The following is a 27,388-nucleotide window of genomic DNA, read 5'->3' as shown; positions in this document are numbered from 1 at the left end:
CAAAATCGATCATTAAGACGATCGATCACACAATTCACACCCCTACCCATTTCTTTTACTCATCCTCTCAACCCTATTCTTACCATTGACCTCTTTTGGGTAAATTTTCATTAATGCGCCTAATTACCGTTATGCGTGTAATTTCAAGTGTGCACAAAACAACCCAATTTCCACATACAAAATATACATATAAATTGAGTTTGGATATTGGGTTATAATGCAGCTAAATACATGTGCATAACTTTACCTATTGCAAAATTGGGTGGTATGCTTCTTATGTGCATAACTTTGGAAAATGTAAGTTTCATGCATAAATCAACGATGCACCTGAAATGCCCCCGTCCCATCCCATCACACCTTTTTTGTAAGCTATGAAATGCATGCATCTTACGAAGGTAAGCATGTAGTTTTAGGTGGCTGTAAATCCACATAAGCAAATGCAGCCAACTTAGGTGCATAACTCTTTGTTTTCTGTGCAAACTTTTGAAAATTACTGGTTTCAATAAAATTACTGGTTTCAATAAAGCATTGTCGAATCCGGTTTGTGTTTCTTGGTCTATTATTCTCTTTCTTCCTATCATCTTCTTTTATGTTTCTTTCTCGTTCCTTTCTCCTGATCATTCCCCACTTTCTTTTGTGCTTATTTCTAATTTAGGTGTCTTTCTATTATCTATTATTTGGGCAGACTAGATAGGTGTATGGTCTTTTTCTGAAGCCATATTTCTATGTTTCAATTCCTCTCATGTTTCTATATTTTCTCTCCTCCCTGTTTTTTTTTAATTAACAGTTTATATTGAACCAATTATAACATCAAACATTATCCACTGTCTATAGTATAATACAGCCAAATAGCATTTCATGTCTCCTGTCATATCAGCAAGGTACATATCGTCCAAAGTTTCCCTTTATTCTTCCCCCAACCCCCCATATTTTCAAAGTATGTATGCATATCAATATACCCAATGCCTTCTCATTGTATTTAGAAAGTTTCAGGCATAATACATAGTAAATATAGATTGTAATTTGTTATATATGCAGAGATACCAATAAGAATGGACTGAAAATAATATAAATATGGAATACAATAGCTGCTATAAAGATAAAAAGTGTGCAAGAGGTATGGACATTGTGAAAAAATACCATATTAGAAGCACAGTCCATATGTATTCCTCACATGAGAAGTGGAAGGAAGGTCAAATGGTGGCCAGCATAGCTAAAAAGTGAGGTGAAAGAGGCTATTTTAGCCAAAAGATCTTCATTCAAAAAATGGAAGAAGGTTCCATCAGAAGAAAACAGGATTAAGTATAAGCATTGGCAAGTTAAATGTAAGACATTGATAAGACAAGCTAAGAGAGAATTTGAAAAGAAATTGGCCTTAGAAGCAAAAACTCACAATAACAACTTTTTAAAATATATCCGAAGCAAAAAGCCTCTGAGAGAGTCAGTTGGACTGTAGATGATTGAGGGTTTAAAGGTAAAGGGGCATTTAGGGAAGATAAGGCCATCACGGAAAGATTAAACAATTTCTTTGTTTTGGTGTTTTCCGAAGAGGATGTTGGGAAGATACCTGTTCTGGAGACATTTTTCAAGGGTGATGATTCAGATGAACTGAACCAAATCACAGTGAACCTAGACTGACAAACTGAAGAGTAGTAAATCACCTGGACCAGATGGCATACATCCCAGGGTTCTGAAAGAACTAAAACTACAATTTCAGTTATAAGGATTTTGTAAAGTTACAGCTATTACCAAGTATATTACCTATTTTTACAGGTTGACTGAACAAGATATGTACAAAATTGATTTGACATACCAAATCAGGTAAAAATCGTTATTACCGACCATCTTAATTTATATATTTTTTTTAATAAAAAGCAATCTTGTTTTATTTGCTTTTCTTTTAGTTTTTAAACAATTTTTTAATTTTTCATTTTTCATTTTCAGTGGATATTCATAGAGAGATTATATATTGAACTAGAGTACACACTCTAGATTTTACCTATGTTAAAGGTAATGTTCACTTCTTCTCTGTTCTATACTTACGCGGTCACCTCGCTTCTCCATTAAAAAAAAAAATATATATATATAGCTTGTTATGGACAATTTTTATATTATTATGCAACTTACCGATTCATTTGTTTTGTTTTATTTATATGGATTGTTTTATTATTAATAAAATTTAATATGGTTTTTGTAGAGCCCCTGATGCAGCCATAAAGCGAAACTTTGGCCAGAGTCGGGCATGTTCAATAATAAATGAATTAATCCTTTCCAAGGCATCGGTCTAGATTTTATTCTTTCATTTCCATGGCTTTTCTGGACCGTCTACCATCTTGTTTTAAAAGTCTGGAATAGGTAACTAAGCCTAGGTAGAACATTCATTTTTACAATCAAAATTCTACCCAACCAAGAAAAAGATGCCCGCTCCCACCTCTGAAGGTCCCCTAGGACCTTATTCCATACTCCATCACAATTTACGGTAAAAAGGCTATCCAATTTAGTGCCAATCTTCACCCCCAGATATTTTACCTCTGTAGTCACAATTTTAAAGGGGAATCTCTACTTAATTACAGCAACCTGCTGTGGCAGAAGAGTAATACTCAAAAATTCAGAATTATCCGCATTTAACTGATACGCAGAGACCCTGCCAAATCTCACCAGTTCTTCCATAAGAAAAGACAGGGACTTATCAGGAGAAGCTACCATAAACAGGACATCATCTGCGAACATAGAAATTTTGTATTCATGATTCCCCACCCTTAAACCTGAGGATCTTAGCAGCTACAGGCTCCAAATATAAAGTAAAAAGTAGCGGAGAAAGTGGACATCCCTGCCTCGTACCTCTGCCTATCGGGAACATCTCCAAATATCCCCCATTAACCTTTATGCTAGCACTAGGGTTACTATACAACTCCAGAAAACAAGTAGAAAAGTTCCCTCCTAAACCAAATTTCTCTAATACAGAAAACAAGTAATCCCAATGGACTAGATCAAACACCTTTTCAGCATCTACCATTAACAAAGCCAGCGGGGTCTGCGACTCCAGAGCCCACCATATAAGATCCATCACCCTCCCTCACATAATCTGCTGCCAATCTACCCGGACACAATCTGGTTTGATCTGGATGTATCAGGAAATCCACTATCTCACTAAGGCACTTAGCCAAAATTTTTATGTCCAGATTTATAAGGGAAATGGGCCTATAGGACCCACACAGAGTCACTTCCCTCCCCAGCTTCGCCAACAACGTAATGCTGGCTCTAATGGCATCAGCTGCAATGCTTCTACTCGCTAACAGGTCATTAAAAGCAACCGCCAAAGGCCTAACTACCATCGAAGCCAACTGCTTGTAAAACCATGCTGAAAATACATCTAGCCCTGGGGATTTGCCCATTTTCAACTCCTTAATTGCCTGAGCAACTTACGATTCAGATATTTCCCTATTTAACCTTTCCTGTTGTATGATGTCTGTTCTAGGCACACCTATATCTCCTAGATATTCATCTATAGCGGACTTGCAAATATCTGTAAGAGAAAGGTACAACTCCTTATAAAACTGGGAAAACTGGGCTCTAATACTCACATTATGAGATACCATCTTACCCGCCCTGTCTTTGCTTTTTAAAATCTGGTTTTATGTTGCCCTAACCTTAAGCTTTCTTGCTAATAATCTGCTGGCTTTATTACCCCCTTCAAAATATTCTTGCTTCACCCTAGCCAACTGAAATGCAATCTTCCATACATCTAGATCCCGTAATTCAGCTCTCAGCTGCCCCAGCTTCTTCCCTATCACATTATTCACACATCCTTTATGACGCACCTCCATTTAACCTATCTGGGTCAACAGCCACACTCGTTTCTTTTCACGCTTTCTCTTTAAAAAGGAAGCCCTAGCAATCAATTTACCTCTGGCGACTGTCTTAAAACAGGCACAAAGAGTCCCCACGGACACTTCTCCATTCTCATTTTCAGAGAGATACATGCTCATCTCCTCTCTCAAAAACTCATCAAACTCATTATCATCCAATAAACTCTCATGGAGCCGCCAGCATCCATCTCCTGACTGCCCCCCCTCCCCCAGCCCCGCCCCTGCAGAGTCAACTACTTAGCCGCATAGTCAGACCATGTTATGGGATCAATCTCAGTTTTCCTTACCGTATTCACCAGGGACTTATCCACTATGAAAAAGTCAGAGAGTAAACTTTGTAGGCCATTGAGAAAAAAGTATTCTTTTGTTCAGAGGGGTGTAAGAGGTGCCAAATATCCACCAACTCCAAATCAGCCATTTAAACCTTTCCTGTTCACTCTAGAGGCCCCCCACTCCCCCACTATTATCTAAAAATGGGTATCTAGTAATATTAAAAATCCCCTCCTATAAGAATATGACCTTCCGCCCATTGCTGCAGAATGTTTGAAAACCCCTGTAAAAACCTCCCCTGACTAGAATTAGAGCCATAAGCATTCCGTAAGATATAAGTGACATTCCCCAATTATAAGATACCTCCCTTCCACATCCTTCAAAACAGAGAGCACATCTACCACCACATTCTTGGAGGACAAAATACCCACCCCACAATATTTATTAGATTTTGTAGCTGAAGCAAAAAATTGGAGTGGGAAATGATGCGAAGCCATCAGTCTTTCGTGTCTTTTCCATAAGTGAGTTTCCTGACATAGCAATACATCCACCCTCATATTAATAGCATCATTCAAAAGCCGCATCCTCTTGATGTAGGTATTTAACCTTTTAACATTCCATGACAAAATCTTTAATTCCCCCATTAACTGGTTTGTATATAATTTTCCAATCCCAGACACAACTCTTGGGCATTATAACAAACATCCCACCTCCAAAATCAACTGAATACTTTATACACCAAACTATTCTGCCCCCAAAACTGCCATCCCAGTACCACACATATCCTCAGCTCAGTATATCCCCTTTCCTGCCCCAAAACCCTCCCCTTTCCCTCCCTCTTTCCCCACCCAAAACACTCCCACCTCCTATCTGAGGAATGACAACACTCAGCTTCCCCAGACCACTCTTTAACCTGCCCTACCGACCCAATGCATAATGTAGCATAAATACCTTCTTCCCCTTTGATAACCTTAAATAAGCAATCCAATGAAACCATCAAATAAAGAACCTGGATAAAATACAACAACAGCAGACCCTAGAGTCCAAAAGCATGGACTTCACTAAGTCTGCCAGGATAGCCAACTTGCTCTGCACCATCCCAACTCTGCACTCAAGTTGCTGCCTCTCGAAGAAGAAGAAGATCCATTGGAATGTCTCCTCAGGTGCTTTCCTCTGGATTGTACCCTCTGCCAATGAGGACTGGTCTCCCTGCCAGCCAGAGCGGAAGAAATACTCTTGATGGAAGCCACAGACTTCACTAAACCAGCTGCTTGAAGTATTTTCCTCGCTTCATCCACTGATTTAACTTGAGAGGTTACCCCATTAATGGAAAATTGTAATCCAAAAGGAAATAACCACTTGTATCAATGATTTCCAGTCTGAAGGGCCTGCAGCACATCCCAGAAGTCCCACCATTTCCTAATCATGAGAGGAGATAGATCTTGGAAAACTTCTACTTTGTGTCCGTGCCATTGAATACCTTTCATCTTCCTCGCTTGGACCATCACCTTCTCTTTCACAATGTAGTCATGAAAGCACACCACAATATCCTGGGGCACATTCCCTTGAGGATAAGCCAAAGACCTGTGCGCTCTCTCAAGCACCAGTTTAGGGATCTCCTCCCTCCCCTTGATGTCATGTAGGATTAGGTCACAGATATCAGATATTAGATAAGCAGCTTCCTCAGGGACATCCCGGAACCTCAGGTTCCTCTTCTTGACCTATTTTCTAGATCTTCCACCCAATCTTTCAGTAAGGCATTATCTTCCTGATCTTCCTGCTGAATATGCTCACAGGCCCACACCTGATCCTCAATCTGGTGCTGAATGGCATCAACCCTATCTCCCAACTCTGCACACTTTCGCCACAACTCTACCACTATTGATTTGATTTCTTGCTTCAGAGAGCTCATATCACCTCTCAGCTCTCCAAACCACAGCTGAAAATCATCTCTGGAGACAGATCGACTTGCCATTGATGAATTTCTGACGCTGCACTCCCCTCCGCATGGCCTGATTCACAGCCACCATGTTCTCTGTCCTCCTCCATGGCCGGGTCCTCCGACTTTTTCGCCACCACTGCTTCGTAGGAGAAGTGCTTTAGATCAACCGATTTTTTCCTCCCATCACCAAAACTGCCCAATACACACAGTATGTTCACAGCTGATCTCTGCAGCCTGATGGCAATGCTGCAGGGAAGATTATAAAATCAGGGTCCGGAGCGCGACCTGTAAGCGGCCATTTGGCAGCATGACATCACTTCCCCCCCTTTCCTGACTTTTCTATCATGCTTTGAATCTCTCTCCTATGTCTGCCTCACCTTCCTCAGTCCCTTACACCTACCATTTTCCCGCCTTCATTTCTCCATGTTATTTTCCCTTCCCAAATTCCATACCCTCCTCTTCCTCCTTTCTGCTGCTTGATCTCCTTTTTGTGCACCACTCCCCTTTCGCCTCCCCTTGCCCCTTTTCCACCCATCTCCCTTCCCCTGTCTCTCCATTTTCCTTCCTTTTCTTCTCTTTGTACTTTTCACCTTTTCCTTTATCTCTCCTCTCTCTTCTCTTCCCCTCTCACCTTCCATCTCCTCTCTCGCTTTCCCTCCCTCCATCTTCTATTTCCTGCTTGCCATCTTTCTTCTTTTCTATACCTCTTAGCATGGTTTTGTGTCAAATTAACATGGTGCAAACTGTGCTGCACATATCACAAGGTCAGACAGTTACATCAATAGACCAGAAGGGCTCAAGATACTTTATCAGAAAGATTAAGTGATCATACCATGTTCTCCTCCACATCCAGCTCGTTAAGACTAGTGACTGTATGTCGAGGAGAAGCAGCAATCCTGGTTCTGTGGGAAGATCCCAAGCTGATTTCTTTCCTCAGGAAAAAATCCCAAAGAGGAGGAAAACAAATCTCCCAGCCAATAATTATAGCTCATTGGTGCCAGGGATGCTAGAGAACTTGCTTCTAGAGATTTGTGCTAGAGATCTGTTCTTTGAGAAATAAACCAAAAATCTGTAAACTTGCAAGGAAAATTGCTATTTCTTTCAAATGCTTAAGTGATAATTATTCATGGCCAGTGATAAATCAGGTAAATTAAAAGCATCTTTTGCTACATCACATGGAGTTAAAAGGTCCAAACAGTATCTACCATCTCCACAGATAATAATTGTTGGCAAGAAAAACTGAAACCTTCCTTACTCTATTTTGGGATTTTCTCTCACTATCGTCGGATTCATTTTTATGCTGGGCTGCCTTCTTCAACTCTGCATCCACCTTGCATACCTTTTGAGGCATATATTTTACTGCTAATACTAGGAAGGTGTTACATTGTGGAATCATTTAGCCACCTACGTGAAGTTCAGGAAAGTGTTAAAGCCTTTTAGTTTCAACAATTTTTATTGCATAGATAACACCGCCCGCTGAGGGAAACTATCCCCCAGCAAGTGACTACAACACCAAAGCAGTTTACAATATGTAGTAAGACAATGATACAAACAATCCCCAAAGAAGCCACCCCCCACCCATTCCCAAGCTCATTCAGTCCAATAATAAACCCTGTCAGCTCAGGAAACTGTGTAGGTCTGCAGTAACAAGACAAATGAGTATAGGTCAGACATTCATGATGAGACTCCGGAACGGTGCGGCAACTATTGGAGGTAACAATCTTATGTCTGCAGAAATAGCCGCCAATGAGCCGGAGAAGTATCAGAGGCCATATGTTCCATCTGCATCAGATGGTGCAAAGAATTCCTCCACATCCAGAAGGTAGGTACTTCAGCTCCTTTCCAGAGCACGAGAATGAGGCATTTCCCAACCAAGCAGGCCTTCTGAACAAATAGGTGTGGCCCCCGACCCCGAATGATTAAAGGGGGAATACTGTCAAACAAAAGCGCCACTGGGGAAACAGGAATGTTCATATCGAAAAGGTCAGCAAGATATTGAGTGATATAGCCCCAAAAGATTTTAATCTGGGGGCAGCCCCAAAACAAGTGAAAAATGGACCCAGGGACCACATTACATTTGGCACACAATGCAGTCTCTGATAGCTTGGCTAGATACATAACTCGGGGGGAAAGATACGCTCTGTAGAAAAACTTAAACTGCATTTCTTGATAGTACATATTGGCAGTTACTGCTGCAATACATCGGAAGCCGGACTATAAAGTAGACTGAGCGAGAGCCAAGTGACCATCCTTAGTCCATCGCTTGGCCAAAATGGCACAGGCATCCACCTTGACAAGGGTCCTCAGACTTTTGTAATAAGAAGACAAAGAAACAGTACCAGGTCGGTCCAAAAGGAGGAGAGAGTCCAAAGCCTGAAACACTGTGGGCTGACAAGCCTCAGGAGGTATGGACTGAATATAATGTTTAGGGATGTGAATCGTTTTTTGACGATTTAAAATATCGTCCGATATATTTTAAATCGTCAAAAATCGTTAGAGGCGATATATAATAGGAATTCCCCCGATTTATTGTCAAAAATCGTAAATCGGGGGAAGGGGGAGGGCGGGAAAACCGGCACACTAAAACAACCCTAAAACCCACCCCGACCCTTTAAAATAAATCCCCCACCCTCCCGAACCCCCCAAAAATGTCTTAAATTACCTGGGGTCCAGTGGGGGGGTCCCGGTGTGATCTTCCACTCTTGGGCCACGGGTGCGTTGATAGAAATGGCGCCAGCGCTACCTTTGCCCTGTCATATGAACGTCCGGGAACGACCTCCTGCACTCGAATCGTGTTGCCGTATTGGCGCCATTTTGCAATACGGCAACACGATTCGAGTACAGGAGGTCTTGGGTTGTAGCACCTAATATGGAACCTAACATTCTATAACTATAGCATGGGTTATTTTTCCCTATATGCATCACCTTGCACTTATCCACATTAAATTTCATCTGCCATTTGGATGCCCAATTTTCCAGTCTCACAAGGTCTTCCTGCAATTTATCACAATCCACTTATGGTTTAACTGCTCTGAATAATTTTGTATAATCTGCCAATTTGATTATCTCACTCGTCGTATTTCTTTCCAGATCATTTATAAATATATTGAAAAGTAAGGGTCCCAAAACAGATCCCTGAGGCACTCCACTGCCCACTCCCTTCCACTGAGAAAATTGTCCATTTAATCATACTCTAAATTTCCTGTCTTTTAGCCAGTTTGCAATCCAAGAAAGGACATCACCACCTATCCCTTTCCTAGAAGCCTCTCATGAGGAACTTTGTCAAATGCCTTCTGAAAATCCAAGTATACTACATCTACCAGTTCACCTTTATCCACATGTTTATTAACTCCTTTAAAAAAGTGAAGCAGATTTGTGAGGCAAGACTTGCCTTGGCTAAAGCCATGCTGACTTTGTTCCATTAAACCATGTCTTTCTATATGTTCTGTGATTTTGATGTTTAGAACACTTTCCACTATTTTTCCTGGCACTGAAGTCAGGCTAACCAGTTTGTAGTTTCCTGGATCGCCCCTGGAGCTCTTTTTAAATATTGGGGTTACATTAGCTATCCTCCAGCCTTCAGGTACAATGGATGATTTTAATGATAGGTTACAAATTTTTACTAATAGGTTTGAAATTTCATTTTTTAGTTCCTTCAGAACTCTGGGGTGTATACCATCTGGTCCAGGTGATTTACTACTCATCAGTTTGTCAATCAGGTCTACCACATCTTCCAGGTTCACCGTGATTTGATTCAGTCCATCTGAATCATTACCCATGAAAACCTTCTCCAGTACGGATACCTTCCTAACATCCTCTTCAGTAAACACCGAAGCAAATAAATCATTTAATCTTTCCGTGATGGCCTTATCTTCTCTAAGTGCCCCTTTAACCCCTCGATCATCTAATGGTCCAACTGACTCCCTCACAGGCTTTCTGCTTCGGATATATTTTAAAAAGTTTTTATTGTGAGTTTTTGCCTCTACAGCCAACTTCTTTTCAAGTTATCTCTTAGCCTGTCTTATCAATGTCTTACATTTAACTTGCCAATGTTTATGCTTTATCCTATTTTCTTCTGTTGGATCCTTCTTCCAATTTTTGAATGAAGATCTTTTGGCTAAAATAGCTTCTTCACCTCCCCTTTTAACCGTGCCGGTAATCGTTTTGCCTTCTTTCCACCTTTCTTAATGTGTGGAATACATCTGGACTGTGCTTCTAGAATGGTATTTTTTTTAACAATGACCACGCCTCTTCCACATTTTTTACTTTTGTAGCTGCTTTTAGTTTTTTTCTAACAATTTTTCTCATTTTATCAAAGTTTCCCTTTTGAAAGTTTAGTACAAGAGCCTTGGATTTGCACACGGTTCCTCTTTCAGTCATTAATTCAAATTTGATCATATTATGATCACTATTGCCAAGCGGCCCCACCACCATTACCTCTCTCACCAAGTCCTGTGCTCCATTGAGAATTAGATCTAAAATTGCTCCCTCTCTCATCGGTTCCTGAACCAATTGCTCCATAAAGCTTTCATTTATTCCATCCTGGAACGTTATCTCTCTAGTGTGTCTCGATGATACATTTACCCAGTCAATTTTGGGGTAATTGAAGTCTCCCATTATTACCGCACTACCAATTTGGTTAGCTTCCCTAATTTCTCTTAGCATTTCACTGTCCATCTCACCATCTTGACCAGGTGGACGGTAGTATACTCCTATCACTATAGTCTTCCCTGACACACAAAGGATTTCTACCCATAAAGATTCAATTTTGCATTTAGTCTCATGCAGGATGTTTATCCTGTTGGACTCTATGCCATCCCGGACATAAAGCGCCACACCTCTTCCCGAGTGCTCCTCTCTGTCATTGCGATATAATTTGTACCCTGGTATAGCACTGTCCCATTGGTTATCCTCTTTCCACCATGTCTCTGAGATGCCAATTAAGTCTATGTCATTATTCACTGCTATACATTCTAATTCTCCTATCTTACTTCTTAGACTTCTGGCATTAGCATACAAACATTTCAAAATTTGTTTTTTGTTTGTATTTTCATTCTGCTTTTTAATTGATAGGGATAAGTTAGAATTTTTTAGCTCAGGTGAGTTTTTAGTTACAGGCATTTGGACTACTTTTCTTATTATTGGAACCGCACTGATGGGATGCCCTAATTCTAATGCATCATTAGTATCCTTTGAAGATACCTCTCTCCGAACCATGCGCTGCTGAGCGACTGTCGGCTTTCCCCTTTGTTCTAGTTTAAAAGCTGCTCTATCTCCTTTTTAAAGGTTAGTGCCAGCAGTCTGGTTCCACCCTGGTTAAGGTGGAGCCCATCCCTTCGGAAGAGACTCCCCCTTCCCTAAAAGGTTCCCCAGTTCCTAACAAAACTGAATCCCTCTTCCTTGCACCATCGTCTCATCCACGCATTGAGACTCTGGAGCTCTGCCTGCCTCTAGTGACCTGCGCGCGGAACAGGGAGCATTTCACAGAATGCTCCCTGGAGCATTTCACAGAATGCTACCCTGGAGGTTCTGGATTTAAGCTTTCTACCTAAGAGCCTAAGAACCTCCCTCCCACATTTTCCTATGTCGTTGGTGCCTACATGTACCATGACAGCCGGCTCCTCCCCAGCACTGTCTAAAATCCTATCTAGGTGACGCGTGAGGTCTGCCACCTTTGCACCAGGTAGGCATGTTACCAGATGATCCTCATGCCCACCAGCCACCCAGCTATCTACATTCCTAATAATCGAATCACCAACTATGACGGCCGACCTAACCCTTCCCTCCTGGGCAGTAGGCTTGGGGAGATATCCTCAGTGCGAAAGGACAATGCATCACCTGGAGAGCAGGTCCTTGCTACAGGATCCTTTCTTCCTGCACCCGGTTGATGCTCTCCAATCATGCATTTTGTTTGTATCTGGTTTGCTTAGTTATATGTTTTGTTTACATTTTATTTGAGATTTACATATATTGTTTAATGTACAGCTGCTTGTCCTTTTACAGGCAGGATATTCTTAAATAAAAATATAGGGAACATATCCCTGACTCATTGGTCTTATCCTACTATTATTCCCTGTAATCCAACTATTTTGAGTCCTACAGTTCCTTTGTGAGTGTGGAGGGAGTTTTGTTGGTCTGGATATGGGGGAGAAACCCTTTTAATTCTGGTCATGTCTTGTTTAACATATATCTCCTTCCCCTATGTAATATTCTATCCTCTCTAAATTTACAATTCAAAATCTACGCAGATGATATTCAGTTCTTTGTCCCATATAAAACATCCTGGTCAGCAACATTAGCCTTGGTTTCTCTTTATCGCTCTACCATAAATTCATGGCTTTCTCATAACCGACTAAAACTAAACTCTTCAAAAACAGAAATCATACATCTCTCCTCTATTACAGATTCTTCAATAGGTCCACCTACACAGTTGACAATAAATAACATCTCTATCCCCATAACTCGTCATGCCACTAATCTAGGCATAATTATTAATTCAGATCTCTCCATGAAACAACAAATCTCTTCACTTACCAAAAAATCCTTCTATAAACTACGACTTTTAAAACATCTTGGACCATTACTCTTCTACCGTGACTATAGAACCATTCTTCAATCACTAGTATTTTCCGGATTAGACTATTGCAATGCACTCTATTTAGGACTACCTGATTCCTCTCTACATTCCCTTCAATTGATTCAAAATAGTGCCACCCGAATATTAACCAGGACCCCTTTACACAGCCATATCACCCCAATCCTTCAATCATTACATTGGCTCCCAGTAAAATTTAGGATACAATTTAAAATTTTGTCTATTATTCATGGCTTGGTCCATAACCCAACCTCCATCTGGCTTTGCTCATCACTGCGGATCTACAAACCTACCCATCATTTACGTTCTCTTACCCAAAATCTCCTAGATATCCCCTCTCCTAAACTAGCGAGGCTAGAAGTCACCCGAAAACGAGCTTTCTCGGTAGCTGGACCCATTTTATGGAATTCCCTTCCCAATCCTCTTCGTTCAATTTCAAATTCTTCCCATTTCAAAAAATCACTTAAAACCCATTTTTTTCAATTAGCATTTAAAACACTCCAGAACAAACATAAAGTCCTCTCCACCACCTCATTTACAGACTCTATCATTTTTTTTCATTTCATTTCCCCCCCCCCCCCCTTTTTTCCCATTTGTTCCCTAGTTTTCGGTCTTACTTTGTCACTTCTCTACCTTTCTTCTCCTTCCCCCCTCCCTTCCATATTAATAGCAAGTTCCACGGCAACAGTTTTATTTTATTTACTTTAGTAATATTTGTTTATTTCTAGCTAGAATTGTTCCAGCTATTAATTAATTTTATGTACTTTTAATTTTATTTATTTATTACCCTTTCTTATAATTTTATTTTATTCTTTTATTTTAGTACTCTTTTCAATGTAAACCACTTTGACAAAAACTAATTTTATAAAGTGGTATATAAATTCTTTTAAATAAATAAAATAAATAAATCATGTATACCTCAAACTGAATCCTCCAGAATGTCTTTCTAAAGTCTAAAGCCCCACAGTTATTAAGCTATTTCTGTTTAAATTCTTTTTTAATTAGAAGGCTTTCAAAACTTTTCCTTGCTAACTGGTTCAATGATACTTTTTAGAAATAAATGTTTTCAATGCTAGAATACAACTTTATCCATTTAAGAGATAATTAATTTTTCTATTCAGTTTAATCTCTTACCAGTTGCTATGCCATCTCTGCAAGAACAATATCATATGACTGTGGCGGCTGCTTCAGAATGTCCTGAGCATGGTAACTTCATTCTCAAGTCTTGCAAAACACTCTCTGGCCTTCCCCCACTCTCAGATGCTGCCCCTTTTCTATCCTCTTTGCTTTCTCACAGCACACTTTGTTACCTTTCATTGTTTACAACTGGCAGTTTTGCCTAATGCAGAATTAACCTTGCAACTCTTGTTAGGGATGATACCAATTCAGACTCAAACAGAGAAGAACAGAAAACTATACACTCTATAAGATATCCATTAATGGAAGGCATGCACAGAACTTTGCACACTAATTGCTTATCCAGGTCCTCCCTCTGTGTACAACAGACAGGAGGCTTGAACTCACAAGCTGGCTAATCAGATGGCCTTGGAATTCTCTTTAAAATATGGTGAGTGATCTTTTACCTAATAAGAGTTCTGGAGGAGGTCCGAAGTTTTGCCACAAGCTCCAGCCACCTCTTAGCTCTCTGTCACAAGCTCCATCTCTCCTAACTGTTACTACACTATCTACAACTCTTCATGGCTCAAATATGTACAAGGAAAATAAATGAAATTAAAATAAAAATGCTTTCCAAAGCTTTCTGTAAATTACAGATTGGCTCTTACGCACTGTCTAACCAAGCCATCATAGAGAATCTTGCTCACATTGTGGGTGCACAGAAATGTAAAAGATCTTGGTAGAAAAAGACCACTTGGTCCACCTAGTCTGCCCAATTGTACATGACTCTAATATATGGAGAAGAAGCTTAATCGTATATGCTGTGGAATGAATGAAACCCATCAAGCTCTTTCTCCCACCATGCCCTTTACTATTCTACCTGTATCTGTCATAGTTTTTCACTTCATTCCCATAGTAAGTGATCCAGTCCTCAACCTGCTTCAAGGCCTCATTCAGGGGGCTGGTGTATTTTTCAATGTGGACATTTGCAGGCATAGCACGAACCTCCTCCTCTGTCTTATTCAGCGCTTTTTTTTATATCTAAGAAAACAACAGAGAGGGGTGAGAATCAATCCCTAGAAAAAGAAAGTGGGGTGAAAGTCAGAATCTCAGGAAGCAAAAAGAAGGCTAGGACCTTCAGATAATGAATAGTAAGAGAGAGTCATTTTTTCTTTGTCTAGATCAGAGCTTTCCAAAGTGAGTGTTGCGACACTTTGGTGTAACGCCTGAGGTGTGCCGGTGTGTCGCGCAAGCCCGGTGCACGTGACACACCGGCAAGTGGGAGCCAATGCAGCCGCCAGTGGAGCTCATCCCACTGGCGGCTGAGCAGTAAAATATCTCTGGCAGGAAGATCGGCAAGGCCGTGGTGGAGCTCACCTCACCACGGCCCGAAGAAGAAAAAGGTCACGTCGAGACGTGCAGGTGCTCCTCCTCCTTCCTGCCCATGCGGCCCCGGAAGAAAAATGTTGCCAGAGCCGCACGAGCAGAAAGGGGGAGGAGCGTCAGCCGCGTCCAGAAGAGGAGCAGCAGCGGGGAGAGAAGAGGAGGAGGCCCGGTAGCAGGGTCGCCACTGCGATCGGCCCGAGAAGATCAGGGCCGCTGCAGAGCCCATCCTGCAGCGACCCGTGAAGAGGAGGCCCAGAGGTAAGAGAGCGGCTGAGGGCCCGTAGAGTGCGTGTATGAGGTGAGTTGAGCGATTGTGTGCGTCTGTGAGCTGAGTTGAGCGATTGTGTGCGTGAATGAGGTGAGTTGAGCGATTGTGTGCGTCTGTGAGCTGAGTTGAGCGATTGTGTGCGTGAATGAGGTGAGTTGAGCGATTGGTGCGTCTGTGAGCTGAGTTGAGCAATTGTGTGCGTGAATGAGCTGAGTTGAGCGATTGTGTGCGTCTGTGAGCTGAGTTGAGCGATTGTGTGTGGGAGTGAGGACCTGAATGTTTGCAGAGACAGCATGTGAGAGAGCCTGTGTGTGTGTGTGTGTGTGTGAGAGAGAGACAGCATGTGACAGTGAGAGCCTGTGTGTATGAATGATTGTATGAGAGAGAGCATGTGACAGTGAGAGTCTGTGCTTGAGCAAGACAGCATGTGGAAGTGAGAGAGAGCCTGGGTGTGTGAGAGTCAGACAGCATGTGCAAGAGAGAGACTGTGTATGAATGATTGTATGAGAGAGAGCATGTGACAGTGAGAGCCTGTGCTTGAGCAAGACAACATGTGGGTGTGAGAGAGAGCCTGGGTGTGTGAGAGTCAGCATGTGCAAGAGAGAGACTGTATGAATGATTGTATAAGAGAGAGCCTGTGAGTGTGTGAGAGAGAGAAAGTATGTGAGAATGAGACACCTGACTGAATGTTTGAGGGAAGAAGATAGATGGAGAGAAAAGAAATAGAAAAAGACAATATGAAAGGAATTGGCAAAAAAATAAGAAAGGGGAGGTGGAACAAAAAAGCCTGTGACCAACCGATTAGAAAACTAAGATCAGACAGCAAGGTAAAAAAAAGAATAAATTACTTTTTACTGATTGGCACATGTAATCTTTGGTAATGTGCAAGAGTAGCACTTTCTCTATGCTGATTTCACAATGTACGAGATCAACATGGAGGAAGTGGAAACCCACGGGTCCTGCACAGAGGAGGCAGCAGAATGGGCTTCAGTGCCAATAGCAGCAATCAGCGCCTCCCCAATAGCCATGCGGCAGCAGTGACAGTGGCAGTAGAGGAATGAGAGAGGCTCCGAGGTTGCTGCCAAAAGAAAGAGAGGGGGTTTGCCTTTAGTGTGTGCCTGCCTGAGGGTGTGTCTGTGTATGAGAATGTATGGGTGTCTTCCTGGGGTTTGTATGTGTGAGAATAGGTGCCGGCCTGTGTGTGGTGTATGTGTGTGTGAGAATGAATTGGTGCCTGCCTGGGGGTCTGTGTGTGTGAGAATGAATGTGTGCATGCCTGAGGGAGTGGTGTGAAATTGAATGGAAGCCTGCCTGGGGGTCAGTTTCAGTGTGTGAGAATGACTGGGAGCTTGCCTGGGTGTGTGTGTTTGTGTGTATGTGAGGGAGCCAGACAGAGTATGTATGAGAAAAATCCAGGGGAGTAGAGTTGTGTGTGGGTGTGTGTGTGGAGGGAGAGAGAGTGTCTTAGAGCTTGAGAGTGTGTCAGTGTCTGTGAGAGCGAGAGGTTATGGTGGGTATAAGAGCATGAATGTGTATGTATGTGACAGTATATGTGTGAGAGAGAATGGAAATGTGAGTATGTGTGAGAGAGAGAGGATAACCTCCTAATCCTGGACAATATCAGGGTGACTGGAAATCAAGAGCTCCCACGTATGGACAGCAGGGGCTTTTTAAAATCCTTATTAGTTTTAATTATTGGGTGTTATTTGATATATGTGCTGTTTTGAAATATTTTATTGGTGTTTAGGAAATTGTAAAAAATGTATATGATTTTAATGAATAGAAATTCTATTTATCAGTAGTTTTAAATATTCTTTTATTAGTATGGTTTACTATTATAAACTGATGCTTTATGTTTCTTGATTTTATTTGTTTTATGAGGAATGATGGTTCTGTTTTTCCATTATTAATACACAGAGTCTAGCTTCTTGGGGTTTCCATTTCAGTTTTTGTCTAATTTGTGCTCCTTTATTTTGTATTCTGTATTTGGTGAGGGTCTGTCTCTGCTCTGTGTGTGTGACCATGATGAGAAATTCGCTAGCATAGGGATCTATAGCAATTGTTTCCTCAGTAGGTGGTTGTATTGGTATTCTAGGACCCAGTATAATATTTAACCTTGCTTTTTCACAGGTAGGGTTATTGTTGTTAGAGTCCTTGGTGTTATTACTGTTATGTTATGATGGGATTGCAGTATAGATTTTGAGTGTCTTTTTTTTTTTTGCGAGGTTTTATTTTCGTTCACAATGTGCCTGGCAGTGGAAGGTGTTTGTGCTGCTGTTACTGTGAGGTGACACCAGAATTTGAAAACATCTTTAGTATGATGAGATGTAAGGGAAACATTCAAGCTCATTGTTTGGGGGAATTTCAGTGGATGCACAGAGTTACAGAACTGGAGGTGCAGGATTTATATTGACATTCTGTCCCTTCCTATAAATTTCCAGTCTTCACTCTCATAGCCATATAGAATTAGTTGAATGAGGCTATCAAATAATTTTATAGTGTGAAACTGGCCAGCTTTTTAAAATTACGCAGAAGACCCTTTGGACTTTCTTATTAACACCAAATATTCAAATCTGTGTTCATCCCATCAAGCTCATATATCTCATTAAAGAGGTAAATTGAATAACACAATAACTTTGTTTTATTATTGTTACTCATAAATTATAACAATAACATTAATCTTGGAATATATATATATTTTAATATAAATGAAAGATTTTCACAAGATAGGTTGTGTCGTGAAACATTTTATTATGTATATATTTAAGGAAACATACATAATTGTCGAAATACATTTTGTTCGTTTAAACCTTTAACCTCTGGTTGCTAGTAGACTGAATGTACTGTGGTCCCGAAATTATGTTTGTCTAAAAGTGTGTCACCAACATGAAAAGTTTGGAAAGCTCTGGTCTAGATAGAAGGAGTATGAGAGTCAGATATGAATTACCTTAAGAGCCTGAGGAGTGTGAGTGTGTTAAGAAGAAACAAGCTTGAGCCACTAAGACAGCCATAGGAATATGGTGACACAAATTGAAATCACCAGTGGAGCCAGATGAACTGTGCCTAAGTCATCACCACAGCCTGAGTTTATATCAAGAGCCAGAAAATGTGAGGAACAATATATCTGTCTCAGAAAATAAGAAGCTATGAAGATCACAGTTCACTAGAGAGCTTTCTGATAGATAAATGTGTGAGAGATTAGTTTTCTCAGAAACAAGCCAAACATTAGGTAGAAGAGTATCGCAAGAGAGATATCTAAGATATGGCAGGAGCCAGAAGAGAGATGAGACCAGACAATTTACTATAGAAGCTCAAGAAGTGTAAGAAGAGACAGGCCCAAGTTACCATGGAAACCACAGAAGTGTGAGGAGAAAAAGATCTAAGTTACCAAATAAATCAAGAAAAGAAGAGTAATAAGATAGAGGTCAAAGTTACCACAGTAGCCAGAGTATAATGAAAGACTGCTCGAGTCACCACAGAAGTATGAGAGGAGAGAATCTCAAGTTACCACACAAGCCACAGAAGTTTGAGGAAAGATAAACCAGAGTTAGCATGAAAGAGTGAGGGGCATGAGAATGCATAGAATTTAGCTGTTTGGTGTTGGCACTTACTTGTTACTGGCTCAACACTTTGTTTTTCCACAAGTCCTGGGATATCATCAAAATACTGGATCCCCTAAAAATGCCAAAGCACTTATTAGCCAAATCAGTTAAAGAGGACATGTAATAATCATGAAAGATGGAACATAATGAACTAAAAGTGAATGTGTAAGAAAAAACTATATAATTTGGATAGTGTGCAATATATGAAAAAGCTACTTGGAAAGAACATTCATCCTACTGTGATGCTAGTAAGCAAGCTGAGAATAATTTTGGATGCTCAATTACTTCCTGTTCTTACTAGATACATTTTTTTTTTTTTTTTTTTTACAAAGTACTACACAAAGAAAAAGGAATATAAATCCTTCAGTGTATTATTTGTCCAGCTGAAAGGCCAAACATTCACTGCATAGTAAGAGCCTGTTACTGACATCATTATGCAATTATTATATTATAGTTTAAGGACATCAGCTACTGAAAAAAACACCTCCTGAGCTTTGCATTTCATGTTTACTGGCAATAACGTGGTGGTCGATATTTAGTGCCACTTAACTGGATATGTTTGGACTTATCTGGTAAAGTGGTGCTGATTCAATATTTGGCTGCAGTCAGCAGCCATCATATATCTGGATGTTTTTGTTTAGCTAAAAATTTATCTGAATAAGTGAGGGTCAGGATGGGGGCTTTCCGGAGTGGAGCTAATTATCCAGCTATCTGAGCTAGATAAGTGCTATTATTTGGCCTTATCCGGATAATTTAGCTGGATAAGTTAGACCTTCTATTTGGCTCATCTTAAGTTAGATAGTCAAATATATTTAATGGCGCAGCTGTGCTGCTGAATATGTCAGCCAAGTTAGCCAGCTAACTTGCTCAGCTGGATAGCGGCTGAATATCAGCCTCAGTGTGTAACTCGATTTTAGGTTGTAAAGTGAGAGTTTGAGAGCTGAAAGTAAAAGAGTAGTTGTACCCATAGCCCCATCTCCCATGATTCGAAAGCTGAAGAGGCCACATATGTCTCCAATGAAGATAAATACCAACTTTATCCTGCTGTGGAATCAGTCATCTACCAGCATTGTGCTGACAGCTGCTCTTTTTCCTTTGCCATGCTGGCATCTCCCTCATCCAATCAGATTGCCACGAGAGAAAGAACACCAATTATTAGAGGAGGAATTGGGAGAGGGGGGGTTTCAAAGTAAGGACAAAGAAACTCAAATAGAAAGAATCTCAGAATGTGGGTGCACTGCTGATTTTTCTGCTGACATCTATGGACCGGTGGAAAGAACTGCAAGCTACCATTGGTGCTGACGATGATTTACCTGAAGCTGCAAGGTATGGTCATTGGTTTTGCTGCTCATTATTTTGGGGGCAATAATCAAACTGCTCACAATGGTGCAAGCACTGCAGTTAGCTTTTACGCAGGGAGTTTGAACCAGTTATCAAAGAAACACTGTGTGTGGTTTTGCTTTGATAACTGTGGAGGGAAAACATACCCCCAGAGTTTCGTGCCTGCATTTTTTGCAGGTACTTTATTCCTGGCAAAACAATGTGCTTAAGTTTGAAAATCTGAGCCTGCCCGTTGGAGCCTCCCCACCCTAATCCCAGCCATGGAACCTCCTCTGCAGTGAAACAGACACTCAGCTCTGGTACCATTAAGTCCTGGGTTTTCAGTGTCAGCTGGCTTGTGCAGGATGGTTAGTGGGGAGGATCCATTAATTTATAGCCCCTTCTTCTGCAGGGTCTGGAATGGCCATCCCCCTGGTAATACTATATAGTAGCTCCCCAACTACAGCTCAGGAGACAGTCCCTTTGTTTAATACAAAGTATAGAGATAGAGCAGAGTTTAGCTTATGTTGTTTTGCAAGCCCAGTCAGAGCAGCCAAGCAAACTCTGTTTGGTGGTCCTGATCAGGGCTAGGAGGGGTTTCTCCTTTCCAGTCCACTCACTGGCTCATCTGGATCTTTCTTTCTTTCTGAGTACATTTTTTGGAATTTAACCTTTTAAGTGGTAGGAGCCTTACTGGAGCCTGTTCAGCTCCTGGGCTCAGAGAACTGGGCAGGTTAGGGAAGACCTGCCCTCCAAACCCTCCACGAGGAAGGGGATGCCAGTGACCTGCTATAAGGATATACTCTGGGAGTATCTTCAGTTTTGCCAAAGAATAATTTCAAAATTCAGGAAGAGGTTTTGACTGCCCTGTCTTCCTGACTGAAGCACAAAGAGTCCTGCTTCGGGGATCCCTCCCATCAGGGATCACAACTGGTAAAATGAAAGAGTTGCATCAGAAACAAAAGAATTTACAAACCAACTGAGTAGAGGCAAAGCCTAACATCCTTGGAATCACCCATTTGGTGCATCTACGAACCCTGGGGAGAGAGAGAACTTATCTCTCTGTGCAGAGGTAGTAACTGGTATTTTAGCTAGTTGGGAGGGCCACCCTGCACCACTTGGGGACATCTATTTTTCCAAGGCATATTTAAAAGGGCATTAAAAACGTGGCTTTTTAATCAAGCATATGAAACAGACACCAGCCAGTGACAGCTACTTTATATTTGTTTTATTATGTTTTAATAATATTTTTAATTTTTCTTTATTAATTACTTTTTTACTTATAAACTTTAATTATGTGTTAATAGCTTATTATTTTATGATTGTATTTTAATATTTACATGTTGTTTTTCATATTTTGTATCAATTGTAAACTGATGTGAAGGGTAACACTGAACATCGGTATATAAAACTGACTAAATAAATAAATAAAAGCCCTGGAGTGTAATAGTTCCCCTGGCGCTGGCAATAGACATTCCTGTGCAGATTGAGGAGAACTCCGTAAAAAACATATTCAGTGGTGCTGTGGATCAATACTGTGCCGTTATATAACCATTTGCAATAGTAAAGATTTATTTGGACACTAACCCAGTGGCTCCATTGATTTATATGGCACTGCCAGCACACACAAGGATCATTAATTATCATACCACCCAAGGAGTCAGGAGAGGAGAGTTAGTCACCCTGCACTGAGACCTGAGAGGACTCCTTTCTTTCCCCCAGTCGAAAGAACCTACACCTTGGGAAGGAAGGGAGGCTGGAGAGCTAGCCAGGGTCCCTGCTCTAAAGAGTTACAAATTAGTTTATGGCCTCGCCCATGCTGGACGTGCACACTGGGGTGGGTTACAGCAGTATACGGGTAGAAGTATACATGTTACCTTTACCCGTATAGAAGATGGATACTTCAAAAAGCCCATTTCTGCAGGTAAAATGCTGTTTTACCCAGGAAACAGCTTTGGTCTTTGCTCTGTTTTATGGGAATAATTTTTCGACTTTCTGCATTGGCACAGAATGCTCAGGCGCTTTTTACTCAATGCATAGGCTTTGCATCAGTTTTACATAAACTCAAAAATATTAACTACATCTGAAGAAGTAGGGCGGTCTTTATTCAGAGACAGCTGGATAACAATGCCGACTTTTGAATATTTCCTCTAAATGCTGACTTTTGAATATTTCTCCACTTATCCGGCTAAATTTAAGAATACATATCATTATCTACTAAAATTTAGCCAGATAATTAAGGGGTGTTTATAGGGTGGTTAGAGCAGTGGGCTATGAACCAGGAGACCAGGGTTTGAGTCCTGCTGTCACTCCTTGTGACCTTGGGCAAGTCACTTTACCCTCCATTGCCTCAGGTACAAACTTAGGCCTGGATTTCTCAAAATGCGGTAAGTATTGCATGTGATAGCAAAAGGGGTGTGGTTTATGCAAATATTAATTTTATCGCAATTTGTCCATCAAGCTAGGTTGAGAGAACATTGCCCAAATCTCATTGTGGAGTGAGTTTCCTCACTCTGAGAGTCATCAAATGTTCACGAGAGACCACTGTTCTGTTCGTACATCTAACATTGAATGTCAAAGGGGCCCCTAACCCCCTACACTGATACCTAAACCTTGCCTCGAGTTACTAGGTGGGCCTACCATAGGGATACAAATACCTATCTAGGGAGATGACATCATGGCCTCTCTCTCTCCCACACTAGATCATAAGCCCTCTGGGGATAGGGAAATACCTACAGTACAGCATATAAACACATTTTACCTTAGCTCAGATAATGCATCTGGCTAACTCTAGTCATGTCATAGAACTGTCCTAAAATTAACCAGATAAATTTATTTGGTTATCTTTAAGATAGCAGGCCTATATTCATTAATATGGCTGCACTACTGAATATCCCTCCAAAGTTAGCCAGATTAGTTTATCTGGCTAATTTTGCAATCCGGCCAGTGGCTGAATATGAACCGCATAGTTAATTTTTATTAAAAGCATCAACAAGTTAAAGCACGATGATTTCTGGCCACATCCCTCTCTCTCCAATAGCTGTCAAGGTCCATCTGCTGCCCAGTGTTCCCCCTTTCCCCTCACAGTAAAGAAGCGGTGTCCCTCTCCCCAAAGCATCCCTTTTTTTGTGTGGCCAAATAAGTGCGTCAGCTCAGCTGGTGCAATATTCATCTGCAGAGTGAGTAGGACAGGAGGGGGCGAGGATCTTTCCTGCCCCCAAAAGGATTTTCTCGCATCAGTTGGAGTAAGGAAGGGTGGGTGGGCTTGGGGCTGGGAGTCCTTTTCAGCACTTGCTGGGAAGGGGTCTTTGGAGCTGGGAATCACTTTCACCACTGGGGGGGAGAGTGGCAAACATCTGGCTACAGCCATCCCTTCGGTAACACATTGCTGCTGCAGGTAATATACATGTATTACTGGCTGCAGTAAAATTGCATGAATGTGATATTTACTAAAGGGTTTATGCTGATTAGTAAATATCATGTTAAAGGTGCTGTACTACATGCCTTAATGTGCTTCACGCATTTTAGCAAATAGGCTCGTAAGGGTGGAATGTGGAAAATGACTATTAAGGAGGTGAGGTAAAAGATGATGGATGAAGGAGGATCACTGAAAGGCAAGAATAACTCAAAGAAACAAGAGAAAGATGAAGGATGAAAGGTAAGGAAGGAAGAGCATAAGATGACAAGATGAAGACTGAAAGGTTAAGGGTTGTGTGACAGTCTGTGAGATACCTGCTGAAAGATCCCTGTCAGGTTGACATTCTTTGCATCTTCTAAATTGTTCAGAGCAGTTTCTGATGATGGGATCTGAAGAAAAAAAAATACAAAATACTGCATTTTTATATCAAAGCAATCTCTGAGAAGTCATGAACCAAAAGGGAAAGAAAATGCAGCTGTGGTGGGGGAGGAAGGGGGTACAAGAGTTGCCTGTGTGTCTGAAAGAGTAGTCGGACATGTCTGTTAGAGAGGCTTTGCAAGGCAACTAAGATACAAGTGGTATGAGAAAAGCAAAAAGTATTATTTGAAGGAAGAAGGACTTCATGATTTGATACTTTCAGCTGGTGTTACGCCTGCCGGCTGCGGCAGACCCATGGCTCAGCCCCCTCACCTCTCTGAGACTAATACAGTGCCTGGATCCTCGTCCCTGGCAGTGGTGAGCCGCCGGCTCCGTCCTTGGACCACTCCCAGTGACCACTGGGAGTGGCTCTGGCTCAGCTGCTGATCCCTGAGCTCTACGTTGAGCCTCTTCGCATGGCCCGCGGAGAGATGCTGCCATCCAGCGCTGTTCCCCTCCCTAGGGGCACGTGCGCACGCATCCTTCAGCTTTATGAAGGGCCCATGGCGGGAACGTGGCCGCGGCCCCGCATGATGACGTCAGCGGAGCTCCAGTACTTAAGACCGGGCTCCGCTCCTAAGGATTGCCTTTGCAACAGGTCTCCACACTGGTCGTGTACTCGTTGCTTCCTGGTGATTCCTCTACGTTCCTGGTTCCTGTTCCTCATTCCTCATTGTCTCCTGTTCCAGTTCTCCTTGTTCCCGTGTTCCTGATTCCTGTCTACCCCTGCCTTCTCGGACATGACCTCTGCATTACAAGACTATGCTCCTGACTCTCTCCAGCCTGGACCTCTGCATGTTGTTCACTCTCTCCATCCCGCACCTCTGCATTGCCTGACCACATTGTTGACTCTCTCCAGTCCGGACCTCTGCATTGCTTGACTATACCATTTAATTCTCTCCAAGCCCAGACCTCTGCATTGCTTGACTACACTATTGACTCTTTCCAAGCCTAGACCTCTGCATTGCCTGACTACGCTATTGACTCTCTCCATGCCCAGACCTCTGCATTGCATGACTACGTCTTTGATTCTCCCCTCATCCAGACCTCAGTCTGTCTTGCCACCACTTCCAGATTGCCGCCAGCCCTGACTCCAGCTTGCCTCATGACGCTCCTTCTGTCTACGTCCTGGACTTGGCCTACTCAGGCTTCGGCCTGTTCTTGCTCGGGCACCCCCCATCTGACTTTGGTTCTATTGGCACCCGGGTCTCCAGGACTCCGCCTCGCCCAGTACAGATTTCTCCATCCTACTGTTGCTGCCTCTGGGCTGACCTCACATTCCTTCCATCAATGATGACATACGGAGGCCCACCTAAGCCCAGCCAGCCCCGGTACCCAAAGGCTCAACCTGCGGGGAACAAGGGCTGGTATTGGTGAAGAGCCAGCTGGCCTCTGTCCTTCAGCCCACTCCGCCTGCCGACGGTGGGGATCCATAGTATCCCTCCTACGGGTAGCGTCAACCCCACCTCAGTCCAAGGGTCCACCTCAGGCGCAACAGCTGGTAGACTTAGGAGTAACGTGAGGAAGCATTTCTTCACGTAAAAGGTATTGGACACATGGAACAGCCTCTAAACAGTAAGAGAATTCAAGAAAGCATGTGCCAAGCAGAGTTGATCCATTGGGATCAACTTAGTATTGGGAAAATAACAATAAAATCAAAGACCAAATACGGCCTGGCAGCAGGGGAAATAGTCAAAATGAATGGACCTTGCACTTTTTATCTGCCATCATATTCCAATGAGCTTGATTTTCCCATCAAGATACCAGAAAGGAGGCTGTAGCAGAAAGCTGTTTGGGAGACAGCCAAATTGTAAAAACATGATTTTGAATTTAAAAAGGATAGCATTGGGTTAGGCTGAATGGGAAGAATATGCTAATAATGAGCATTAAAAAGGCATTTGGAACGGGCTAGGCTCTGAGTCTCAGAAAACATTTTCAGCCTTATTAAAATATGCATAATCCTTATTGGATATGAAACTCATTCTAGTTTCCTATAGAAAAAGGTGGAGGAAGCAAATGGAGCATGCTTGGATCATGTTTGGAACATGCTGTCCGTGCAAACAAAAGCATGAAGACTTGCCAAGAAGTCAGTGGCAACCCTAGCTCATTTGCACATGCTCTGTAATATGTTTTTTATTTTCAGCTGCATTGTAGATAATGGGGATACTTTTGAAAACTATTTATACACAAAACATATGGTTTTATGCATATCAATGGTCTTTTCCAAAATTGCCTGTGAGTCTGGAAGTGACAGTGATTTCAGGCATACTTTTCGCATACTGAAAAGAAGCATTACTGGGAGCAGAGTTGGGGAAGGGAAATAATTTACGTGTTTCTTTTCGATTTGTGAAAGTATGCGAGTAAATGTATACATATACACTTATTCCTGCTCCGAGTGGATGTAAATATGTGCACGTATGCCACACTGGAGTCCTCATGCACCCGCAATTTTCAAAATGGACTTATGCACGCAAATCAGCTTTGAAAATTAGGGCTGAGGTCTACGTGTACTTTCTACATGCAGACTTCAACCCTACACAAGTTGTTACAAAATTGCCCTCCCTTAGAAAAGAAGACATAGAAAAGAAATAGTCTAAAGTCCTTACAAATTCTAACAAAGGATTTGGGAGCAAAAAGCATGCAGAACTGCTGGCAGTCAAGTTTAGCATGAGTGAAAAAGTTATAAAATGACCAATCAATTCCAATTGGAACCGACCTGACACATCCACCTGACAATTATGAGTATGTTAAACTGTGGAAAAAAAATACTATAATTGGGCATACCAAGGGCACCAAAGAACCACTATTTTAAATATTCTTTTATCCAAGGGCAGTCATATATGCGAGCAAACACATGGAGCATACATATCTTCTAGTATAAAGATGGCACACAGCTCTGTTTCAGCATCACATTATGCCTGCTTCCAAGGCTTCTTTCTAAGACTATCCTCCTCAGTTCAACCTGACTGCTGAGGACAGGAAAAACTTGAGCAATTTATTTTTAAAACATATGCATTTCCTCATACTCTAAGCATACATTTAAAAATTTTGTTTATACCACAAAATATCAGGGACCCAGTGCAAGCTCTTATGGCTGATACATACGGTAAAAATAATTGCACACTGGAAAAATCTTAATCAAATTCCACTTTTTCACTTGTGTTAAGCTCTGTGCTAAAGATCTA

General features: G+C 41.6%; 1 protein-coding gene across 1 annotated transcript in view; it reads right to left on the bottom strand.

Annotated features, from left to right (window-relative positions):
• LOC115092941 (prominin-2-like) overlaps positions 1-27,388 on the bottom strand; it is a 192,004-nt gene that overhangs the window by 1,282 nt on the left and 163,334 nt on the right. Inside the window, exons 8-10 of the mRNA XM_029604436.1 lie at positions 24,101-24,175; positions 19,058-19,121; positions 14,673-14,833 (exon numbers count right to left, since the gene is read on the bottom strand). Coding sequence (XP_029460296.1) covers positions 14,811-14,833; positions 19,058-19,121; positions 24,101-24,175 — 162 coding nt within the window. The 3' untranslated portion in view covers positions 14,673-14,810. The remainder of the gene's footprint in view (positions 1-14,672; positions 14,834-19,057; positions 19,122-24,100; positions 24,176-27,388) is intronic.

Source organism: Rhinatrema bivittatum, chromosome 5, assembly GCF_901001135.1.
Source record: "Rhinatrema bivittatum chromosome 5, aRhiBiv1.1, whole genome shotgun sequence".
NCBI lineage: Eukaryota > Metazoa > Chordata > Amphibia > Gymnophiona > Rhinatrematidae > Rhinatrema > Rhinatrema bivittatum.
Note: the sequence above shows the minus strand (reverse complement) of the source record. Positions and strands in the feature narration are given on the sequence as shown.